General features: G+C 40.5%; 1 protein-coding gene across 2 annotated transcripts in view; it reads right to left on the bottom strand.

Moving 5' to 3' along the window:
* GFPT1 (glutamine--fructose-6-phosphate transaminase 1) overlaps positions 1-20046 on the bottom strand; it is a 75254-nt gene that overhangs the window by 29848 nt on the left and 25360 nt on the right. Inside the window, exons 5-12 of one of the 2 annotated variants that reach the window (XM_070069025.1) lie at positions 16592-16650; positions 14225-14359; positions 11942-12003; positions 10455-10534; positions 10204-10257; positions 5776-5881; positions 3315-3478; positions 1222-1317 (exon numbers count right to left, since the gene is read on the bottom strand). In XM_070069025.1, coding sequence (XP_069925126.1) covers positions 1222-1317; positions 3315-3478; positions 5776-5881; positions 10204-10257; positions 10455-10534; positions 11942-12003; positions 14225-14359; positions 16592-16650 — 756 coding nt within the window. The remainder of the gene's footprint in view (positions 1-1221; positions 1318-3314; positions 3479-5775; positions 5882-10203; positions 10258-10454; positions 10535-11941; positions 12004-14224; positions 14360-16591; positions 16651-20046) is intronic. The other variant, XM_070069024.1, reaches the window with a different exon arrangement.

Genomic DNA, 20046 nt, shown 5'->3' with positions numbered 1-20046 from the left:
TAAATCATTTCAAACTGAAATTTTGTACCCATTAAATGCTACCTTTTCATTTCCCTTTGCCCAGCCCCAGATAATCACTAATCTACTTAATCTAATTTCTTTATCTATGAATCTGATTGTTCTCTAAATCTCATATTAGTGAAATCACATAATGAAGGCTCTTAAAAGATGGTTGGTGGGGCCAGCACTGTGATGCAGTGGGTTAAAACCCCAGCCTGCAGTGCCGGCATCCCATATGGGCACTGGTTCAAGTCCCGGCTGCTCAACTTCCAATTCAGCTCTCTGCTATGACCTTGGAAAGCAGCAGAAGATGGCCCAAGTCCTTGGGCCCCTGCACCTACATGGGAGACCCGGAAGAAGCTCCTGGCTCCTGGCTTCGGATCAGCGCAGCTCTGGCTGTTGTGGCCAATTGGGGAGTGAACCAGTGGGTGGAAGACTTCTCTATCTCTCTCTCTCACTCTCTCTTTGCCTCTCCTCTCTCTGTGTAACTCTTTCAAATAAATAAATCTTTAAATAATAATAATAATAAAAAGACTAAATACCCAACTAAAAGGTTAGAGGGGACAAGAACTAGCAGACTTTCTAACAGACTATTCTGTTTACCCAGTTCACTGCCAAAATAGGGAGAAGGGAGAAAATGTAAAGATGAGAAAGAAAAGCCACACTTGACTACCTACCCCCTTAAAAAGAGACACCGTGGAGCTTCTAGTTTATGATATGTAAATCCCTAAAGAATAAAAGATGCTCTGCGGGGCCAGCACCGTGGTGTAACGGGTAAAGCCGCCGCCTGTGGTGCTGGCATCCCACATGGGTGCTGGTTCAAGTCCCGGCTGCTCCATTTCCTAGGAGAGCAGTGGAAGATGGCCCAAGTCCTTGGGCCCCTGTACCCACATGGGAGACCTGGAAGAAGTTCCTGGCTCCTAGCTCCAGATCAGCTCAGCTCTGGCTGTTGTGGTCATCTGGGGAGTGAACCAGTGGATGGAAGACCTCTCTCTCTCTCTCTCTCTGGCTCTACCTATGTAACTCCATCTTTCAAATAAATAAAATAAATCTAAAAAAAAAAGAGAGAAAGAGATAGAGAGAGATTTAAAAAAAAAAAAAAAAAAAAAAAAAGATGATGGCCGGCCTCCACTGTCGCTCTACAAAGCTATAAAGGATCAGGCAGATAATGGCATTCCCACAGGAGACTTTGAAGTAATAAAATAACTCATACATACTAACCAGTATAGTCATCAAAGTTGACTCTTCCTCTCATTGTGTTCACCACGGATTCCGGCTGCTCAAAAATTTCCTTCTGCATAAATGAACTGAAGTTGCCTAGAGCAATGGAAATTACATTAATGAAACAAAATTTAACAAACCAGAGAATAAGAAATTTGCATACTACAAAAAGTCTACCTCCAAAATAATCCCAGTAAATTAAAGGAAACAAAAGGCACTTTTATTTTATTTGCAGTTATAGTAAAACAGATAAATAAGACAAGCTCAAGTTCTGGAGTCAGATCTAGGTTTGTACTATAATTCTATCCTTTACTATCTATGCTGGGGAAATTCCTTAATCTGTGAAATAAAAATAGCAATTACTTCATGGTGTGGACTATGATATGGGTTAATAAAGCAATGAACATGATGTTATGCAATAACATCCTTTTATATAGCTTTTATTATATAGCTTTTATAGCTTTTATTCCAACCAAAGTCCCATCAGAAAGAAAGAGAATAAATATCAAAGACATGAAAATTATAATAGTTGGTAGCAGCAAACATTATGTGAAGTGCACTAAGTGTCAAACACTGTTCTACAGGCTTTAATATACAGCCCTCTTAATCTTCAAAACAACCTTAAAGACGAAGGTTCCATAATTCCCATTCTATATTAGAAAACTAAAGCATACAGATAATGAGAGAGGAATAAGGAACAAAATACAAACTGTTTATCAAATATCTTAAAAATATCATGTAGTATCGGGGCCAGCGCCATGGTGCAGGCCTGTACTCCATCTATGGCGCCGGCATCCATATGGGTGCCATATGGGCACCGGTTTGAGTCCTGGCTGCTCCTGTTCCAATCCAGCTCTCTGCTATGGTCTGGGAAAGCAGTACAAGATGGCTCAAGTCCTTGGGCCCCTGCACCCACGTGGGAGACCCAGAAAAAGCTCCTGGCTCCTGGCTTCAGATCGGCACAGCTCTGGCCATTGCGGTTATTTGGGGAGTGAATCAACAGAAGGAAGACCTTTTTCTCTGTCTCTCCCTCTCGCTGTCTGTAACTCTACCTCTCAAATAAATAAACAAAATCTTTAAAAATAAAATCATGTAGGGGCTGGTGCTGTGGCACAGTAGGTTAATCCTCCAGTTACAGCACTAGCATCCCATATGGATGCTGGTTCAAGTCCTGGCTGTTCCTCTTCCGATTCTGCTCTCTACTATGGTCTGGGAAAGCAGTAGAAGATGGCCCAGGTGCTTGGGCCTCTGCACCCATGAGGGAGAACCAGAAGAATCTCCTGGCTCTTGGCTTCGGATCAGTGCAGCTCTAGCTGTTGAAGCCATTTGGGGGGTGAACCAGCACTTGGAAAACCTTTCTCTTTGTCTCTCCTTCTCACTATCTATAACTCTACCTTTCATATAAATAAATAAAATATTTTATAAAAAAATAAAATAAAATCATGTACTATAAAATAGGGGATCTCATTTTTTATAATGTCAGAAATAAACAACCATGAATTACTTTGAGATTTGAGTCCCAGCTGCCCCACTTCTGATCCAGCTCTCTGTTATGGTCTGGGAAAGCAGTAGAAGATGGCCCAAGTGCTTGGACCCCTGTACCGAGTGGGAGACCCAGAAAACGTTCCTGGCTCCAGACTGGCCCAGCTCTGGCCACTGTGGCCATTTGGGGAGTGAACCAGCAGATGGAAGAACTCTCTCTCTCCCCCTCTAACTCTGCCTTTAAATTAAATAAATAGATCTTTAAAAAAAATAATCATCCCTGATCCTGGGGTTGTCTCCTCACTAATCATGTGGAAGACTGCCCTCAGCACCATAATTAGACTCACTAGCACAGAAGTAGAATGGCTCCCTTCCTTTATGTCAGGGTGGAGGACTTTTTTCTGCCAAGGGCCATTTGGATATTTATAATATCATTTACAGGCCATGTAATTTATCAACTTAAAAACTAGCCTGCTATATAGATTTATTAAATTTCAGGTCCCACCTTGTGGTTGCCTGGGCAGGGCCATACCTAATGCAGCCTGTGTGGACTGGACATTCTCCAGCCCTGAGAAAGGACACTAAGCTGTAACATGACAAAAAACGTTCACCCTTCATGATCTGCTGGAGTTCCATCTGCAGGGTTTGCACAGCTCGTCCAGGGTGATCTCCTGCAGTCCGTTTAATTCGATGGATAGAAAGACGGCCATCCACCACTGCTGCGACATCATCATCTTCTAGAAAGATGACGCGGTTGGTATGTTCTATGACAGCACTACAAAATATTCAAGGATATATTACCATAAATAATCAAGGATCACTGTTAAAAATTAAACTATCATTAGAAGACAAGGACCAAATTTAAATGTAAACTCCATCATCCTGCAGTATCCTGCAGATGACTTTCTGGTCATTAACACCAGCCCCTTCAGGGAGTGGGGGGAGGTAGTCACTGCAAACAATAAAGGGAAAGATCTCTGTGCAGTGAGCTAAACCAAATCAGGTTAGATCAGAAAGCATAACCATTCCCTTCTCATTCCATCCATCACTAAATCCTAACATTTCACATACTAAACATTTCTCAAAGCTTCTCTCCATGTCCATCACCACAAACCAGTTCAAGCTGCCGTCAGCTCTTTGACTGGACTACTACAGAACATAATATGTCCACCACCTTCTCTCCTACCTCCCTCTATCCATTCTCCATTTCTACCAAAATGGTTATCAAAAGGCAACTCCAATCAAAATTCCTCCCTCACCCAGCATGCCATTTGATAGCTTCCCTTTGGCTCTAATGAAAATAATCAAATGCCTTATCCTGACCTCTATCTCTGTTCCAATCTTCCTATCCAAACTTCCTATTTTCTATTCCAGCCACACTCACACCCATTCCAAACACTCATTGGCTAACCCACTGAGACCAAATGTTCTTCCCTCCACTTCTTCATAGTTCCTAAACTCTCCTTAAAGGCACTTATCCACAAGAAGGTAAATCACCCTGTTGTAAGTGTTCTGTAGCTCTTGTCACAGCTGGAATTCTACACTTATATGATTATTGTTTCTAACTTATCTCCTTCATTAAAGAAGAGCTCCTTAAAGGCAAGCAGTATTTTTATTTTCTCACCACAGTCTCCTGAGTTAGCTAATGGCTTTGCTCAGAGTGTTTAATGTGAATACATGAATGAATGAAAGATGGGTGCTATTTTTCTGCAACTCCCAGTTTATTTAAGCATAACTGTCATCTTTGTAACAAATCTACCTTATGCCAGCAATGACCCATCTGAGCACTGACTACACATCTTACCTCTCCACAGAAATTGAAAATAGAGAAGCTTATTTGCTTGCTGAGAAATAACATTCCCTGAAATCCAAAATGGCATCATCTTCTCATTTGGATTATTTTCTCTTATTTACTCAAATATCTGTTGGCAATTTGAGTGAACCCATTTTACCCTCATTCCTATTAGCATCTCATTTATACATGCATCTAAAAATCTGTTGCATTTTCTCTCAAAAATGTCTTAACCTAGTACTATTCTTTTATAAAAGTGATTAAGCTACAATTAACGCTAAATGTAAAACATATAAGTATTCACATTAGAGTATAATTCTAATGTTTTAGCAACAACAATAATGCCCCCCCCAGATAGTAACTGGACAGTAAAAATACTATAGACACTACTTTTTTCCTGTACATGCCTAGGAAAAAGTTTGATAATTAGGCATGGTAAGAGATCACAACTAGTAATAAAATACAACAATTTAATATAATAAAACTGATTTATAACAAATTCATTTCCAAATATTTTTAAAATTTATTTGTAATTGACATATAATAAGCATACATATTTACAAAGTACAGTGTGGTATTCAAAACATGTATACAATGTGTAATGATCAAATCAGGGTAATTAGTATCTCCATCTCCTCAAGTATTTGTCATTTCTTTGTGTTTAGAGCCTCCAACCCCTATCTTTTTGTTCTTCATGAAACATATTTCTAAGTTATTGTTATCTACAGTTGCCCTGCTGTACTGTAGAACATTAGGACTTTTTCTTCCAACTTAACTGTGTTTTGGTATACATTACCTACCCTCTCTCTATCCTCCTATCCTTCTCAGCTTCTACTAAAATGTATGACTTCTTCCTAGAACTTTCCATTTAATATTGTCAGACCTTGGCTGACTACAGGTAACTGAAACTGCAGAAAGTCACGCCACGGATGAGGGAGACTACTGAACACTGTAACTCGTAGGATGTTAAAACCTTCTACTCTGCAGTCGAAATCTCTCTCCCTACAAACCTGGTGAGGCTTCTGAAAGAAAAAAAAAAAAAATATTCAGAGCCCTAATGTGAACACACTGCGACTGGAAGGGCCTCAGGAATAGATGCTCTTGTGACCTGCGTGGTTTACAGTAAGAGAAGGTGGTGTTCTAGCCCATCTCCAAATGGGTCGCCTGCACTTGCTTGACTTAGCAAGTTCTATTACTAGATTGACACAGATGACTTCTTGGCCCCTATACCATGGAAAGTTTTACAAAACATTCTCTTTGAATCAACTAAGGACACTTACCTTGCATCAGAAGCAAAGTAATATTCCACTGCTTTTTCTTCAACAGGGAAAAGGCAAGTTGTGCTGTCCACACGAGAGAGATTGCAGCTCCCCTTCTTGTCTTTGCCTAGAGCATCCAGTTGACATGAATCAGCAAATGCAGAAGATCATGAATACAGAAATATACGTAACTTTTATAAAACCAACAAAAAAATTATAGCAACACAAAATAATTTCAGCAACTTTAAAATGCCAGGTAAATCACTTTATTTCCATGCAATAAGCCAATAAAAACAGACAGAAAAAGTAGAGTGAAACAGCAACTATCATGAGTGCATGGCAGATAATAGTGCTATATTATTAACTTTTTTTCATTAAAAACTTCTCTATGTAATATGTATTTGCCAGGTAAAAGTAAACTATTTTGTGAATATTATTTTTAACTGAAAGTATATACAGACTAGTCTTTGATTTTTTAATTTTTCTAAAAAAGATTTATTTATTTATTTGAAAGGCAGAGTGATAGAGTGAGAAAAAGAAGGAAACAGAGAGAGAGAAATATTGCTGGTTCATTCCCTGAATGGTCACAACAGCCAAAGCTGAAGCCAGGAGCCAGGAACTCCATCCGAGTCTCCCATGAGGGCAATGGGGCCCAGATACTTGAGTCTTCATCCACTGTCTTCCCAGGTGCCTTAGCGGTAAGCTGGATGGGAAGCACAGTAGCCAGGACTTGAACCGAAAAGCAGTGTCTTAACCCACTGCACTACAAAATGCTGGCTCCATACAGACTATCTAAATTTAACTTTATACAAAACTTGATGGACTAACCCATGTAAGTTGGGTGTACCTATACTTATCACCCCCAAAAAAATACATTTAAAATATCAAAATTGTGCAAGGAAAAATAAAGACTAATGGCAAACTGATCATCTCCTAAAAAAAAATCTCTAGATTTTAACAGCAAATCAGCATAACAAATGAAGTTGTACTCTTCACTAATTCTGATTTAAAGACAAAGATACATAATACATTCTATCTGGTATATCATATGTGGCACTAACAGCTAGAGACAAGGATTACTATAAAACAGGAGTATCTGTTTACTGAAAATTAGGTTTTCTTATATTTCTTTTAAGCTAGAATTAAGGTCACTCCTTTTACAATAATTTTTTTTAAAGATTTATTTATTGATTCGAAAGTCAGAGTTACACAGAGAGAAAGAGAGAGAGAGAGAGAGAGGTCTTCCATCTGATGGCTCACTCCCCAATTGGCCACAATGGCTGGTACTGTGCTGATCAGGAGCAAGGAGCCAGGAGCTTCCTCCGGGTCTCCCATGCGGTTGCAGGGAACCAAGGACTTGGGCCATCCTCTACTGCTTTCCCAGGCAACAGCAGAGAACTGGATTGGAAGTGGAGCAGTCGGAAGTGGAGAACCGGTACCCATAAGGGATGCTGGTGCTTCAGGCCAGGGCGTTAGCCCACTGCACCACAATGCCGGCCCCTTTTTTTTAATTTTAGCATTTCAAAATCCTGGTATCTCTAGTTAATAATTATCAAGTCACTGATGAATAATTTTTCTTTTTGCTCAATCACAACTAAAATCAAACCTGGAAAGCATACTGAATTTTGTCAAATTAGTCAAATATACAAAAAAATCGATTAGCTGAAATCTATATAAATGTCCCAGAGACAAAAAAGCATTTTTCTCTAAGGCCAGAACACAGCAGTTCTTACAGACACAATAGCCAGAAAATATTATAAATCCATTTACAAAAATTCTATACTGTATCTATCCTCTAAAATGCATATGTAAGGTCTTGGTAATAATTATTCTTAAAAATGTACATCCAAAGTTCTCCACCATTTGTGATTATTTGGTATATTTTGGGCATGAAAAGAAAATAGCTCTTCCCATCAAAAAACAGTAGTGAAGATTCTGGACTTTAAAAAGCAACTGTAAGATGACACCTCAAAAAAGGTGACACTCCAGAAAAAATCACAGATCAGTGTTTGCTTGGGCTAGGAATAGAACAAGGAAAAGAGTACAAAAGGAAGCTTGAGGGAACTTTCTTAGGAATGGAACTGTTGGGTATCTTGGTAGTGAGAGTGCTTATACAACCACTTTTGTTTGACAAAACTCATGAAAACTGAAAAACTGGCAAAGAGTAAATTTGGGAAGTGGGTATTTGGCTTAGCAGTGAAGACACTGGCCAGGACATCTATGTCCCACATCAGAGAGTCTAGAAGTTCAATACCCAGCTCTGCTCCTGAATCTACTTCCTACCAAGCAGACTCTGGGAGGTGGAGGTGACGACTCAAACGACTGAGTCCTGCCACCCACATAGGAGGCCTGAGTTGAGTGCATGGCTCCTAGCTTCAGCTCCAGCCAAAGGTCACTGCAGGCTGGGAAAGTTAACCAACAGATGGGACCCTACCCCTTCTCTCTCAGCCTCTCTGTCTTTCTGCCTCTCAGAATAAATACATTTTTTACTGTATCTAAAAAAAGGGGGAACTAAAAATAGGTAAAAGCACCTATATTTTTAAAATAAATAGAACTAGCTTTTGTCATAAAATGTCCTAATTGGGTTTAGTTTCATTCCAAATAATTGATAATTTTATACTTCAAGTAACAAAATATATTTAATTAAAATATTTAAAAGATTTTGAGGTATCACTGCCTATTTAAATGAACACCATTACCTGACACCAGTACAATCTACAAAATATTATCCTAGGCCGGCGCCGTGGCTCACTAGGCTAATCCTCTGCCTGCAGGGCCGGCACCCCGGGTTCTAGTCCGGGTTGGGGCGCCAGATTCTGTCCCGGTTGTTCCTCTTCCAGTCCATCTCTCTGCTGTGGCCCAGGAGTGCAGTGGAGGATGGCCCAAGTCCTTGGGCCCTGCACTCGCATGGGAGACCAGGAGAAGCACCTGCCTCCTGGCTTCGGATAGGCGCAATATGCCAGCCGTAGCAGCCATTTGGGGGGTGAACCAACGGAAGGAAGACCTGTCTCTCTGACTGTCTAACTCTACCTGTCAATAAATAAATAAATAAATTATTATCCTATGTATAGACTATCTCATTTGACTTGACCTGAATGGAACACAGGTGAATAGCCCTGTCCCATAGACAACAGACTTCATTTTGTCAGTGGCCACATCTAGAGCACACAGAAGCTTGAAAGCTAGTCCAGAGTTCTCTCCTTTACAGCGCATCTTCAGTAATAGACTATTCCTTCTAAGGAAACTTCACTGAGCTACACATTACCTACACAGTAATAGCTAGAAAATTAAGGACTCAAACACAGTGCTTCATCTCAAAAAGCTCTAACTCACACTGACAATTTTTCCTCCAACTTCCTAAGGTCTTAGTCAATGTTTTTCCATTATTTCTAATAGTAGCCCAAGACAACATAAAGGTAATGTCAAAGATAATTTGAGCAGAATTATTGACAAAATATAATAATATATATTTTTAACAATTTATTTATTTGAAAGTCAGAATTAGAGTATAATAAATCTATATAAATATATATTACTTATATATAATATAATATGAGCAGAATTATTAACAAAATCTGGAACTCTGAACAAAGTCTATGTTCTCTTTGAAGATAAGTTTTGAAAAGAGGAGATGGGATGAGAAGAAATTCTCACCTCTTAGGATTGAAGGTTGTTTACAGAAATAACTTTCTGCTCTGGATAAAATGGTGAAAGCAGTCACCATCCAAAGATAGATAGGCTTTAAGTACTTTGCTGAACATTTTTCAAGAAACCAAGAATTACATATTAATAATATGGGTTTCAACTTCATGAGCCTATTACTCCCTCTCTTTCAGATAGAAAGCTTTTAGTAATAAGTAAAAAGAGTACACAGTTCTGTTTTTTTTTTCTATGTAATTATATCAATAAAATGATCTAGAAATTGTGTAGCTGAAAGTCCTATTAGAAAAGAAACTTCAAAAATGAACAAAAACACAGATTCCAAATTCAAATAAAGCCAATCAAGATATTACATGTCATGTGTAAAATAAAATGTCATGCAAAAAGACTACTTAAACATTTTTCAGTTAAAAGTTAACCTAAATTATTCAAATAATTAGCATTTAGTTCAATCTGCAATAACCTAGCATACAATGCTTTTTTGCTAACCTAAGCATGTATCCTACGTGATTTTAAAACAAAGAAAAACAAACTTTACAATTTCAACTATTTTCTCAAATCTGAGATTTTAATGAAACAAATTATTAAAAGCAGTTTTCTAAATGGCAAAAGCAGACAGACAAAATATACTCTGCAAATTAGAAAAATAATGTGAAAATATATTTCCCCATAAAATAAGCATATTTTTAGAGGCCCAGCACATTCATTCACTCCAAGAACAAAGAATTAGTAACGAACAAACAAAAGAGGCTAAAATTCCTCCCCATCCATGCAGAGTGCATTTCCCACCTCTTTCTCCCTGTGATCCCCACCGTGTGTATTTTGATCCAATCTGAGTCCTAGCTAAAGATATACAACAGAAAAAAATTCTACTTGTCAGAGAACTCACAAAAACAAATCTTCCCACGTCCAGACAGAACTATATATGCACGAGGATCTGACCAAAGGGGCATTTATTCCAACATAAGGGAGATCATTTTTATATCTACTGCACTCAAGTTGTACATTCTCCCCATGGCATGATGTAGCAGTCATTTTACCTGTTCTGTACAGTATTGGAATGTGATCAGTAGAAAGTTTATGTTCACTCCGTACACCAATCAGCAGAGGGCTACCTCGCCTGTAAATGCAAAATCAATCAAAATTAAACCATTTTAATAATGGTTAATTATTAACCTTTATTTAATTAAAATAATTATTTTAATAAATAATGTACTAACAATATAAAATTTAAATTTAATGAGCCAACTCTCTTCAAACAATGTTTAAATTTTCCCTCCAGGGACGGCTACTGTGGTACAACAGGTTAAGTCTCCCAAATCCATATAGGACTCCCAAATCCCATATTGGGGTGCTGGTTCAAGTCCCAGCTAATCTGCTTCTGATCCAGCTTCCTACAAGGCAGCAGAAATGCTTGGCCCCCTGCCAACCACGTGGGAGTCCCAACTGGAAGTCTGGGAGCCTGGCTTTGTCCTGGCTTAGTTCTGGTTGTTGTGGGTATTTGGGAAGTAAACTAACACTCACCCAATTTAAAAGTCACCACTGTCCATGCAACCAAGGTTACTCAATAAATATGCTTAGTAGGTGGAGGACAGAATTAGAAAAAAAATCTCATGCTTAGTATCAATATCTTCTCTCTCTCTCTCTCTCTGTCTCTGTTATGCTCTTTCAACTAGATAAAAATTAATAAACATTAAAAAAAAAACCTCTTAAAATTCTTCCTCCTAATTCAACTTCAGATACACAAAAGAACTGTATTCAGAAACTAAGACCCATAGGCCAGGCTATCTATTTTTGTAAATTAACTTTTTTATCATTATTGTTTCTTTTAATCAACAAATTAAAACTGTATCAAATAATGTTTTATTGAAATGCACCAGGCCCATTTTTTTACATATGTTCTATAGTTGCTACCACAGTGTATCAGGAAAGTTTAGAGAGGTTAAATGGTATTATCTAGCCCATATCAGAAAAACTTTGCCAACCCCTGTTCTATACCAATGCATTTAAAATTTTTTTCCTTTTTAATACAAATGGATACTCTTAATTGCACACAGAATACCAACGCATGAATGTTTAACAACTTGGCCTCTGTCAGCTATCTTCAGCTTTAAGGTATCTCTCTTTTACCAGATCTTAAGGAGCCTCACCACTCTTCAAAGTACTTCATAATCAGGCCTAAATACCCAAGCAAAAGTAGTGATGCTACAATTATCTAGGAATCTGCCCACAGTTAAGTTTCCAAAGAACAGAAAGATAATGTTTGGGGCCTGAAATTAGAAAATATCCAATAAGCAAATTCATAAAACATGCCAATCCCTGCCAGAGACAAAAGGCCAATTATAAATGCCAAAATGGACTTGTTTTATTCAGGGATTCTGATAAATGGAAGAGTGCTAAATCCACAGATGAGAAAGGGCAGACCCTTTACAGAAAAGGGTCATGTACAGTATACAGAGAATAAACTTGTAGCTCAAATATTTCAAAAAATGTGTTAAGTATCAGTCATTATTAGATTTATATGTACCTTGTGCCAACTGCTTGTCCAGGAAAATGAACGCTTTTAAACACAAGCGCAAAAGCACCCTCCTATGGAGAGAAAAAAAAATGCATTACCAATATTTATTATAATCAATTATCAAATGTGAAACGTCAAAAACATACTTGCCTCAGCAAAGAAGCTTTTTGTTCACACAGTGCTCTTTTGCATTACTTTCTTAACAGGTGTAAATTTTAGGTACACACTCCTGAGCTTTGGTACAAACAAGATTCAATTTTTTAAACCAAGCCCACTCTCAAAATACAAGTATGCTCAACAGATAATAGCTACAAAAACAGACCACTTTTTTTTAAAGCTTATTTATTTTTATTTATTTGAAAAAAAGAGTGAGAGAAATATCTTCTATCTGCTATCCAGGATCCTGGAACTCTATCCAAGTCTCTCTTATGGGTGTTAGGGGCTCAAGTACTTGAGCTTCCTCTCAAAATATGCATTAACAGGAAGGTAGATCAGAAACAGAGTACCCATACGGGATGCAGGCATCCCAAGGGGTGGCTTAACTCACTCTGCCACAACACCCACTCTCAACCATTTAATTTATCACTATGTACATGTTACCAAGACTTCTCAGCAGACTTTTTTTTTTTTTTAATTTGACAGGTAGAGTTAGAGAGAGAGAGAGAAACAGACAGAGAGAAAGGTCTTCCTTTTTCCATTGGTTCACCCCAAAATGGCCGCTATGGCCGGCGCTGCACGGATCCAAAGTCAGGAGCCAGGTGCTTCCTCCTGGTCTCCCATGCGGGTGCAGGGGCCCAAGGACCTGGGCCATCCTTCACTGCCCTCCCAGGCCACAGCAGTGAGCTGGACTGGAAGAGGAGCAACTGGGGCTAGAACCCGGAGCCCATATGGGATGCCAGCACCACAAGGGGAGGATTAACCAAGTGAGCCAGGGCACCAGCCCCAGCAGACATCTCTTAGACTATGAACTAGTTACGGTAGAACAGAATTAGAAAGGATCCCAAGCTCAATATCTAAAACTCATTCTGTGCCCTCGTAGTTATATTCCATTTATATTATATATTCCATTGTTATATTCCATTCTTTTTGACCTTGACATCAGAAATATAACTATACAAAACCACAGTCATTACCATGCACACCATACCACCCCATCAACCCAACCTCTTAGAGGACAAGGCCTAAGGAAATCAAGAATGGGTTAAGAAAGAAAACGAGTTAAGAAAGGAAGACACAAACTGGATTACAAAACAAAGAGAACGGAAAACCAAGTAGAAACTAGACAATGCTTGGAAGGCACACTACTCTGATGTGGCTAAAGAGAAGGCACTGGCCTTTACATTCTGCAGCTCCCTACCTCCTTCTGCTGCAGCCATCACAAGACTCGGATGCATGTGGGAGTTGAGGGTTATACCTTATTAGGAAAGTAAAGAGCTTTTAAATGGAAACATTATGCGGCCAGCATCATGGCACAGCAGGTTACACTGCCACTTGAGATGGCGCATCCCATATCAGAGTGCTAGCTTGAGTCCCAGCTGCTCCACTTCTAATACAGCTTCCTGCTGATGCATCAGATCAACAGAGGGAGGCAACGGATGAGGGCTCAAGTACTTGGGCTCCTGTCACCCATGTGAGAGACCCAGATGGAGTCCCAGGCTCCTGGCTTTGGCCTGGCCCAGCCCTGGCTGCTGAAGGGATTTGGGGAACAAACTAACAGATGGAAGATCTCTCTCTTTCTCCCTCTCTGTTTCTCTGTCTTCCAAGTAAAAAAAATAAACATTACAAAAAAATAATGGGAAAACTAGTGTTATGAGTAGAGGTGGGAACAGACATCACTATGAACTTAGAATTTTGTGGATCTTTAATGTCTTCAATCTTTAATTCTGGCAACTGAGATGGGATGAGAAAATTGTTTTTCTCTTGGGATGGAAAATACTTTTCTGTACAAATACTTTTCTGAGCCAAGGAGGAGTCACCAAAAGGAAAAATAAGGAGTAGGTTAGGCTGGTTCAGAGACATGCAGGTATTATACCAGAGTTTTTAGATAAACCTCAATTTTGGATTAGTTTTCATTCCCATGACACTAAATTATAGTGAAATAAGTAGAATTTTAAGTGCATGTGGGTGAATAAGTTACATAATCGTTATTAAAGGTGAATAGTTATATATATGGAAAAGAAAAGCTAAAAATACTCAGGAAATTAGCACAGCTCCTGCTTATGAAACTTAATTTCAATAAAATTTCTTGTAATTAACATTGTCATGATTATGTTTTAAAATGTAGTTTAATACCAGTTGTTGGATAACTCTCTCCACCAAGGTAGTAAAACTGATATCTTGACTTTCCCGATTGTCGTACATATACTTAACAAGCTTGGCAATTGTCTCTGTGTCTGTTTCAGATTCAAAGTCATAGCCTTTGCTCTCCTGTAAGTAGAAAGAAAAAAAAAATGGCACACTTAAGGAGATATTCATGATATTCAAATATATCCCACAAAACCTTTTCCCTGAAAACTCATTAAATTTTTTTTTTTTTTGACAGGCAGAGTGGACAGTGAGAGAGAGAGACAGAGAGAAAGGTCTTCCTTTTGCCGTTGGTTCACCCTCCAATGGCCGCCGCGGCCGGCGCGCTGCGGCCGGCGCACCGCGCTGATCCAATGGCAGGAGCCAGGTGCTTCCTCCTGGTCTCCCATGGGGTGCAGGGCCCAAGAACCTGGGCCATCCTTCACTGCACTCCCTGGCCACAGCAGAGAGCTGGCCTGGAAGAGGGGCAACCAGTACAGAATCCGGCACCCCGACCGGGACTAGAACCTGGTGTGCCGGCGCAGCAAGGCGGAGGATTAGCCTAGTGAGCCGCAGCGCCAGCCAAACTCATTAATTTCTAATATTTTTTGAACATCATATCCCATTACCCATTGTCTAAAACTAAGAACACCATCTGATTATAGTGAACCCAAAAGCATGGTATTCTATGAAATGAAACATTCACTTAAATATAATTCGGGGCTGGCATTGTGGCACAGAAGGTTAAGCTACTGCCTGCGACCATATTAGCACTTCTTTAAGGGCCAGCTGCTCCATATCCAATCCAGCTCCCTGCCAATGTACCTGCGAAAGCAGTGGAAGATGACCCAAGTACTTGGGCCTCTGCTGCCCATGTGGAAGCCCCGAATATAGTTAAGCTCCTGGCTTCATCCTGGCCCAGTCTCAGCTACTGCAGCCATTTGGGGAATGAACCAGTGGAGAGAATATATCTCTCTAACTAAAAACCTTACATAAATCTATATATGCCACATATGAATAAATTTTAAATGAGAACACACAAAATACTAATACAATGAATATAATGATTTGCTTTGATAATAATACTTCAGTATCCAATAAAATACCCATTAACTGTGTGTGCCTTTTTAAATTCAGTTAAAATTAAATAATATTAGAGCTGGCACTGTGGCATAGCAAGTAAACACACCACTACCTGCAGTGCCGGCATCCCATATGGGCACTGGTTCGAGTCCTGACTGATCCACTTCTAATCCAGCTCTCTGCTGTGGCCTGGGAAAGCAGTAGAAGATGGCCTAAGTCCTTAGGCCCCTGCACCCGTATGGGAGACCCAGAAGAGTTCCTGGCTCCTGGCTTCGGATTGGCGCAGCTCCGGCCGTTGTGGCCAATTGGGGAGTGAACCAGTAGATGGAAGACCTCTCTCTCTCTGTCTCTCTGTCTCTCTGTCTCGCCTCTCTGTATAACTCTGACTTTCAAATAAATAAATCTTTAAAAAAATTTTAAATAATTTCGTCCCTCAGTCCTATTAATTCAACTGTCCCTGTGGCAATGGCTACCTGCACTGAACAGCAGACAAACAGAATGTTTCCATCACTGCACACGGGTCAACTGCAACAGCCTGAGGGGGCACTCACTAAGGTCACCATTACCACCTACACAGTGTACAGCTACCGCAGAAAGCACACAGAGCCTTCACTTACTCCATCCTGACTCTTCTTACATATCCTAGAAGCTAACAACTGACAAATAGGATCATTAACAACATAAATGATGTCCCCCAAAATTCCTATTTTATTTGGTCTTTTGGTCACCAGTAATATAATAAAATCAAGTAATGATCTCCTGGGGCCGGCCGGCGCTGTGGCGTGGCAGGTAAAGCCGCTGCCTGCACTGCCGGCATCCCATATAGAGTCCTGGCTGCTCTACTTCTGATCCAGCTCTCTGCTGTGGCCTGGGAAAGCCATGGAAGATGGCCCAAGTCTTTGGGCCCCTGTACCCGCCTGGGAGACCTGGAAGAAGTTCCCGGCTCCAGGCTTTGGATCAGCCCAGCTCCAGCCATTGCAGCCACTGGGGAGTGAATATCATGGGATGGAAGACATCTCTCTCACTCTCTTTCTCTCTGCCTCTGCCTCTCTGTAACTCTGCCTTTCAAATAAATAAATAAATCTTTAAAGAAAAAAAAAAAGTAATGATCTCCTTTCCATAGGAGAAAGAATTATCCTATGTCAATAAAGAGAAGTCCAATATACCAGTCTTCTCTCAGAACTGCTCAGGAATTCTCTCATCATAATTACATGGTGCTACACATCCCAGCAAAAGGCCTCAGCACATCAGAAGTATCCCCAAGGACTGATGTCTTGAGGTCACTCTACTTACCAAAAACTTTTTCAAGTCTTTGTAGTTAGTGATGATTCCATTGTGAATAACAATAAATTCTAAACGAGATAAAAGTATGGATGACAAAAAATTAGAAGTCTGATAGATGCTGTAAATTGTTACTATTGTGAATAGGTTTTTCTCAGGTGAAAATAATATGCAGCATGCTGAAAACTTCCAGGTGTAATTAAGCATCAAGTATTTCTCATGAGGTTTTTAGCAACAAGTAGAGCAGCAGCATTGTTTATGCAGCTTAGCAGAAGCAAACAGTTCTAGGGAAGTGCAAACTGGGAGGAAATACAATAAAATCACAGCCTAGAGACATTAATTTCAGTTGTGGTTAAACCAATAACCCAGTGTTACCCTATGTAGGCAGCGTCTTTACAGGGCCTGAATCCTCATCTGCACAATGAAAGAGCTACAATAAATAGCTACTAATCTCATTTCTCTGTTCATTCATTCCTGAGTATCAGTCTAAAGAGAGGCCTGTCAAACCACAACAGTGATCCTCAATTATACTAGACAAATTTAAGAACTAAAATGGGGGCCAGCGTGGTGGTGCAGTGGGTTAAGCAGCTGCCTGTAACACTGGCATCCCATATGGGTGCTGGTTAGTGTTCCAGCTGCTCCTCTTCCATCCAGCTCCCTGCTAATGCCTGGAAAATGAAGAATATGGCCCAAGTACTGGGGCCCCTGCCACCCAATAGGAGAACCAGATGAAGCTGCTCACTTCAGCCTCGTCCAGCCCTGGCCATTGCAGTCATTAGGAGTATGAAAGATATCTTATCTACCTCTCTCTCTCTCCCCTCGTCCACCAATACTGTAACTCTGACTTTCAGATAAACAAACAGGTATTAAAAAATAAATAAATAAACTGAAGGCATTTACTAAGAAAAAGCCAACAGTTATTCAATCTACAAATTCCCTTGCTTGAGGTCCACATAATTCCTAAAATGTCACATAAATGAACATTAAAATATAATTCCAGGGGCCAGCATTGTGGCATACTTTGTTAGGCATCCACCTGTGACACTGGCACCCCCATATGGACACTGGTTTGTGTCCCAGCTGCTCCACTTCCAAACTAGCTCCCTGCTTGTGCACCTGGGAAAGCAGTGGAGGATGGTCCAAGGGCATGGGCCCACGCCATCCATGCAGGAGACCCAGACAAAGCTCTTAGCTTCCACTGGCAGCCACTTGAAGAATGTACCAGAATATGTAAGATCTTTCTGTCTCTCTCTCTCTGTAACTCTGACATACATAAATACATAAATCTACTATATGTAATTCCAATAGCAAATTATTCTTGGGAATAATTTTCATCTTTTATAATTAAATTCCTTTGAAAAAATGCAAAAATTGGATAATCAAGAGTTAATAATGCTATTATTTGCAGTCAACAATAGTATATACAAAACTACCAATGTGAGTTGCTTTAAGGCTCAGTTAACTCATGAGAAAAGTTATTACTAAATGTAATTTTACATTAAATTATCAAAATGTTTTTCCTTAGAGACCTGCATAGCAGGTTAAGACACTGCCTGAAATGCCAGCACCCCATATGGGTACAGTTTGAGCTCTGACTGCTCCACTTTCAATCCAGTTCCCCATTGATATACCTGGGAAAGCAGTGGAAGATGGCTCAAATGCTTGGTCCCCTGTACCCATGCAGGAGATATGGACAGAGTTCCAGGCTTCTTGCTTAAGCCTGTGTCAGCCCTGGCCACTAAAGTGATTTAGGGAGTGAATCAGCGGATGGAAGTGCTCTCGCTCTCGCTCTCTCTCTCCATCATTTTGCCTTTCAAATAAATAAATCTTTAAAAAATATCAAAAGGGGGGACAGCTTAGTGGGTGAAGCTGCTGTCTATAGTGCCGGCATCCCACATGGACACCAGTTTGAGAACCTGGCTGCTCCACTTCCAATCTAGCGCTCTGCTATGGCCTGGGAAAGCAGTAGAAGATGGCCCAAGTGCTTAAGCCCCTGTACCCATGTGGGAAGCCTGGAAGAGGCTTCTGGCTCCTGGCTTCAGATGGGCCAGCTCGATGTTGTAGACATTTGGGGAGTGATCCAGCAGATAGAAGATCTCTCTCTCTCTCTGCCTCTGCCTGTTAACTCTGCCTTTCAAGTAAATAAATAAATCTCTAAAACAAAAAATCAAAAAGGGAGTATACCCACATTATATATACATGCATATTCAAACATATGTATTTGCTTATTTTTTTTAAAGATTTATTTATTTATTTGAACGAGTTACACAGAGAGAGGAGAGGCATAGAGAGACAGAGAGAGGTCTTCCATCCGATGGTTCACTCCCCAATTGGCCGTAACAGCTAGAGCTGTGCTGATCCGAAGCTAGGAGCCAGGAGCTTCTTCCAGGTCTCCCATGTAGGTGCAGGGGCCCAAGGACTTGGGCCATCTTCTACTGCTTTCCCAGGCCATAGCAGAGAGCTGGATCAGAAGCAGAGCAGCAAGGTCTCGAACTGGCACCCATACAGGATGCAGGCGCTTTAGGCCAGGGCATTAATCCACTGTACCACAGCACCGGCCCCCGTTTACTTTTAAAGTTACTTTATTTCTATTTATTTCAAAGGTAGAAAGACAAAGAGAGGCAGAAAGAGACTTTCCATCCCCTAGTTGACTCTTCATATGCCCACACCAGGGGCAGGAGTTGTGGCATTGCAGGTTAAGCTGCTGCTTAAGACGCCTGCATTACGTATCAGAGTGCCAGTTCAAGTCCCGGCTGCTCCACTTCTGATCCAGCTCCCTGCTAATGTGCCAGGGAAGCAGCAGATGATAGCTCAAGTACTTGAGTCATTGCCTCCTTTGTAGGAGACCAGAATGGAGTTCCTGGCTTCTGGCTTCAATCTGGCCTAGCCCCAGCTATTACAGACATTTGGGGAGTAACCAACAAATGGAAGTTTGCTCCATGTCATTCTGCCTTTCAAATAATAAATAAATAAGTCTTTTTTTAAAAATGCCCACAATATTCAGGACTAGGCCAGGCTGAAGCCAGGAGCCCACCACTCAACATGGGCTTCCCACATTGGTGGCTGGGACCCAGCTACCACAGCCATCACCTGCTACCTCAAGGAAGCAGGAATTGGAAGCAGGGCCAGGACTCAAATCCAGATACTATGATATGAGATGCAGAGTCTTAACCACTGCACCAAATACTCGCCCCATTTGCTTAGGGAAAAACAGACCCCCAAAATTGGTTAAACGATATCTATAGGGACAGATGAAATAAGAGGAAGCAAAAGGATAGAATCTACATCCAGCTCTCTGCCATGGCCTGGGAAAGCAATGGAAGACAGCCCAAGTCCTTGGGCCCCAGCACCCATGTGGGAGACCTGGAAGAGCCCCTGGCTAGATCTCTCTCTCTCTCCCTCTTCCTCTCCCTCTCTCTCTCCTTCTCTGTCTTTATATTTGCCTTTCAAATTTAAAAAAACTAAAA

The sequence above is a fragment of the Oryctolagus cuniculus genome, chromosome 2 (assembly GCF_964237555.1).
Source record: "Oryctolagus cuniculus chromosome 2, mOryCun1.1, whole genome shotgun sequence".
In the NCBI taxonomy this organism is placed as follows: Eukaryota; Metazoa; Chordata; class Mammalia; order Lagomorpha; family Leporidae; genus Oryctolagus; species Oryctolagus cuniculus.
Note: the sequence above shows the minus strand (reverse complement) of the source record. Positions and strands in the feature narration are given on the sequence as shown.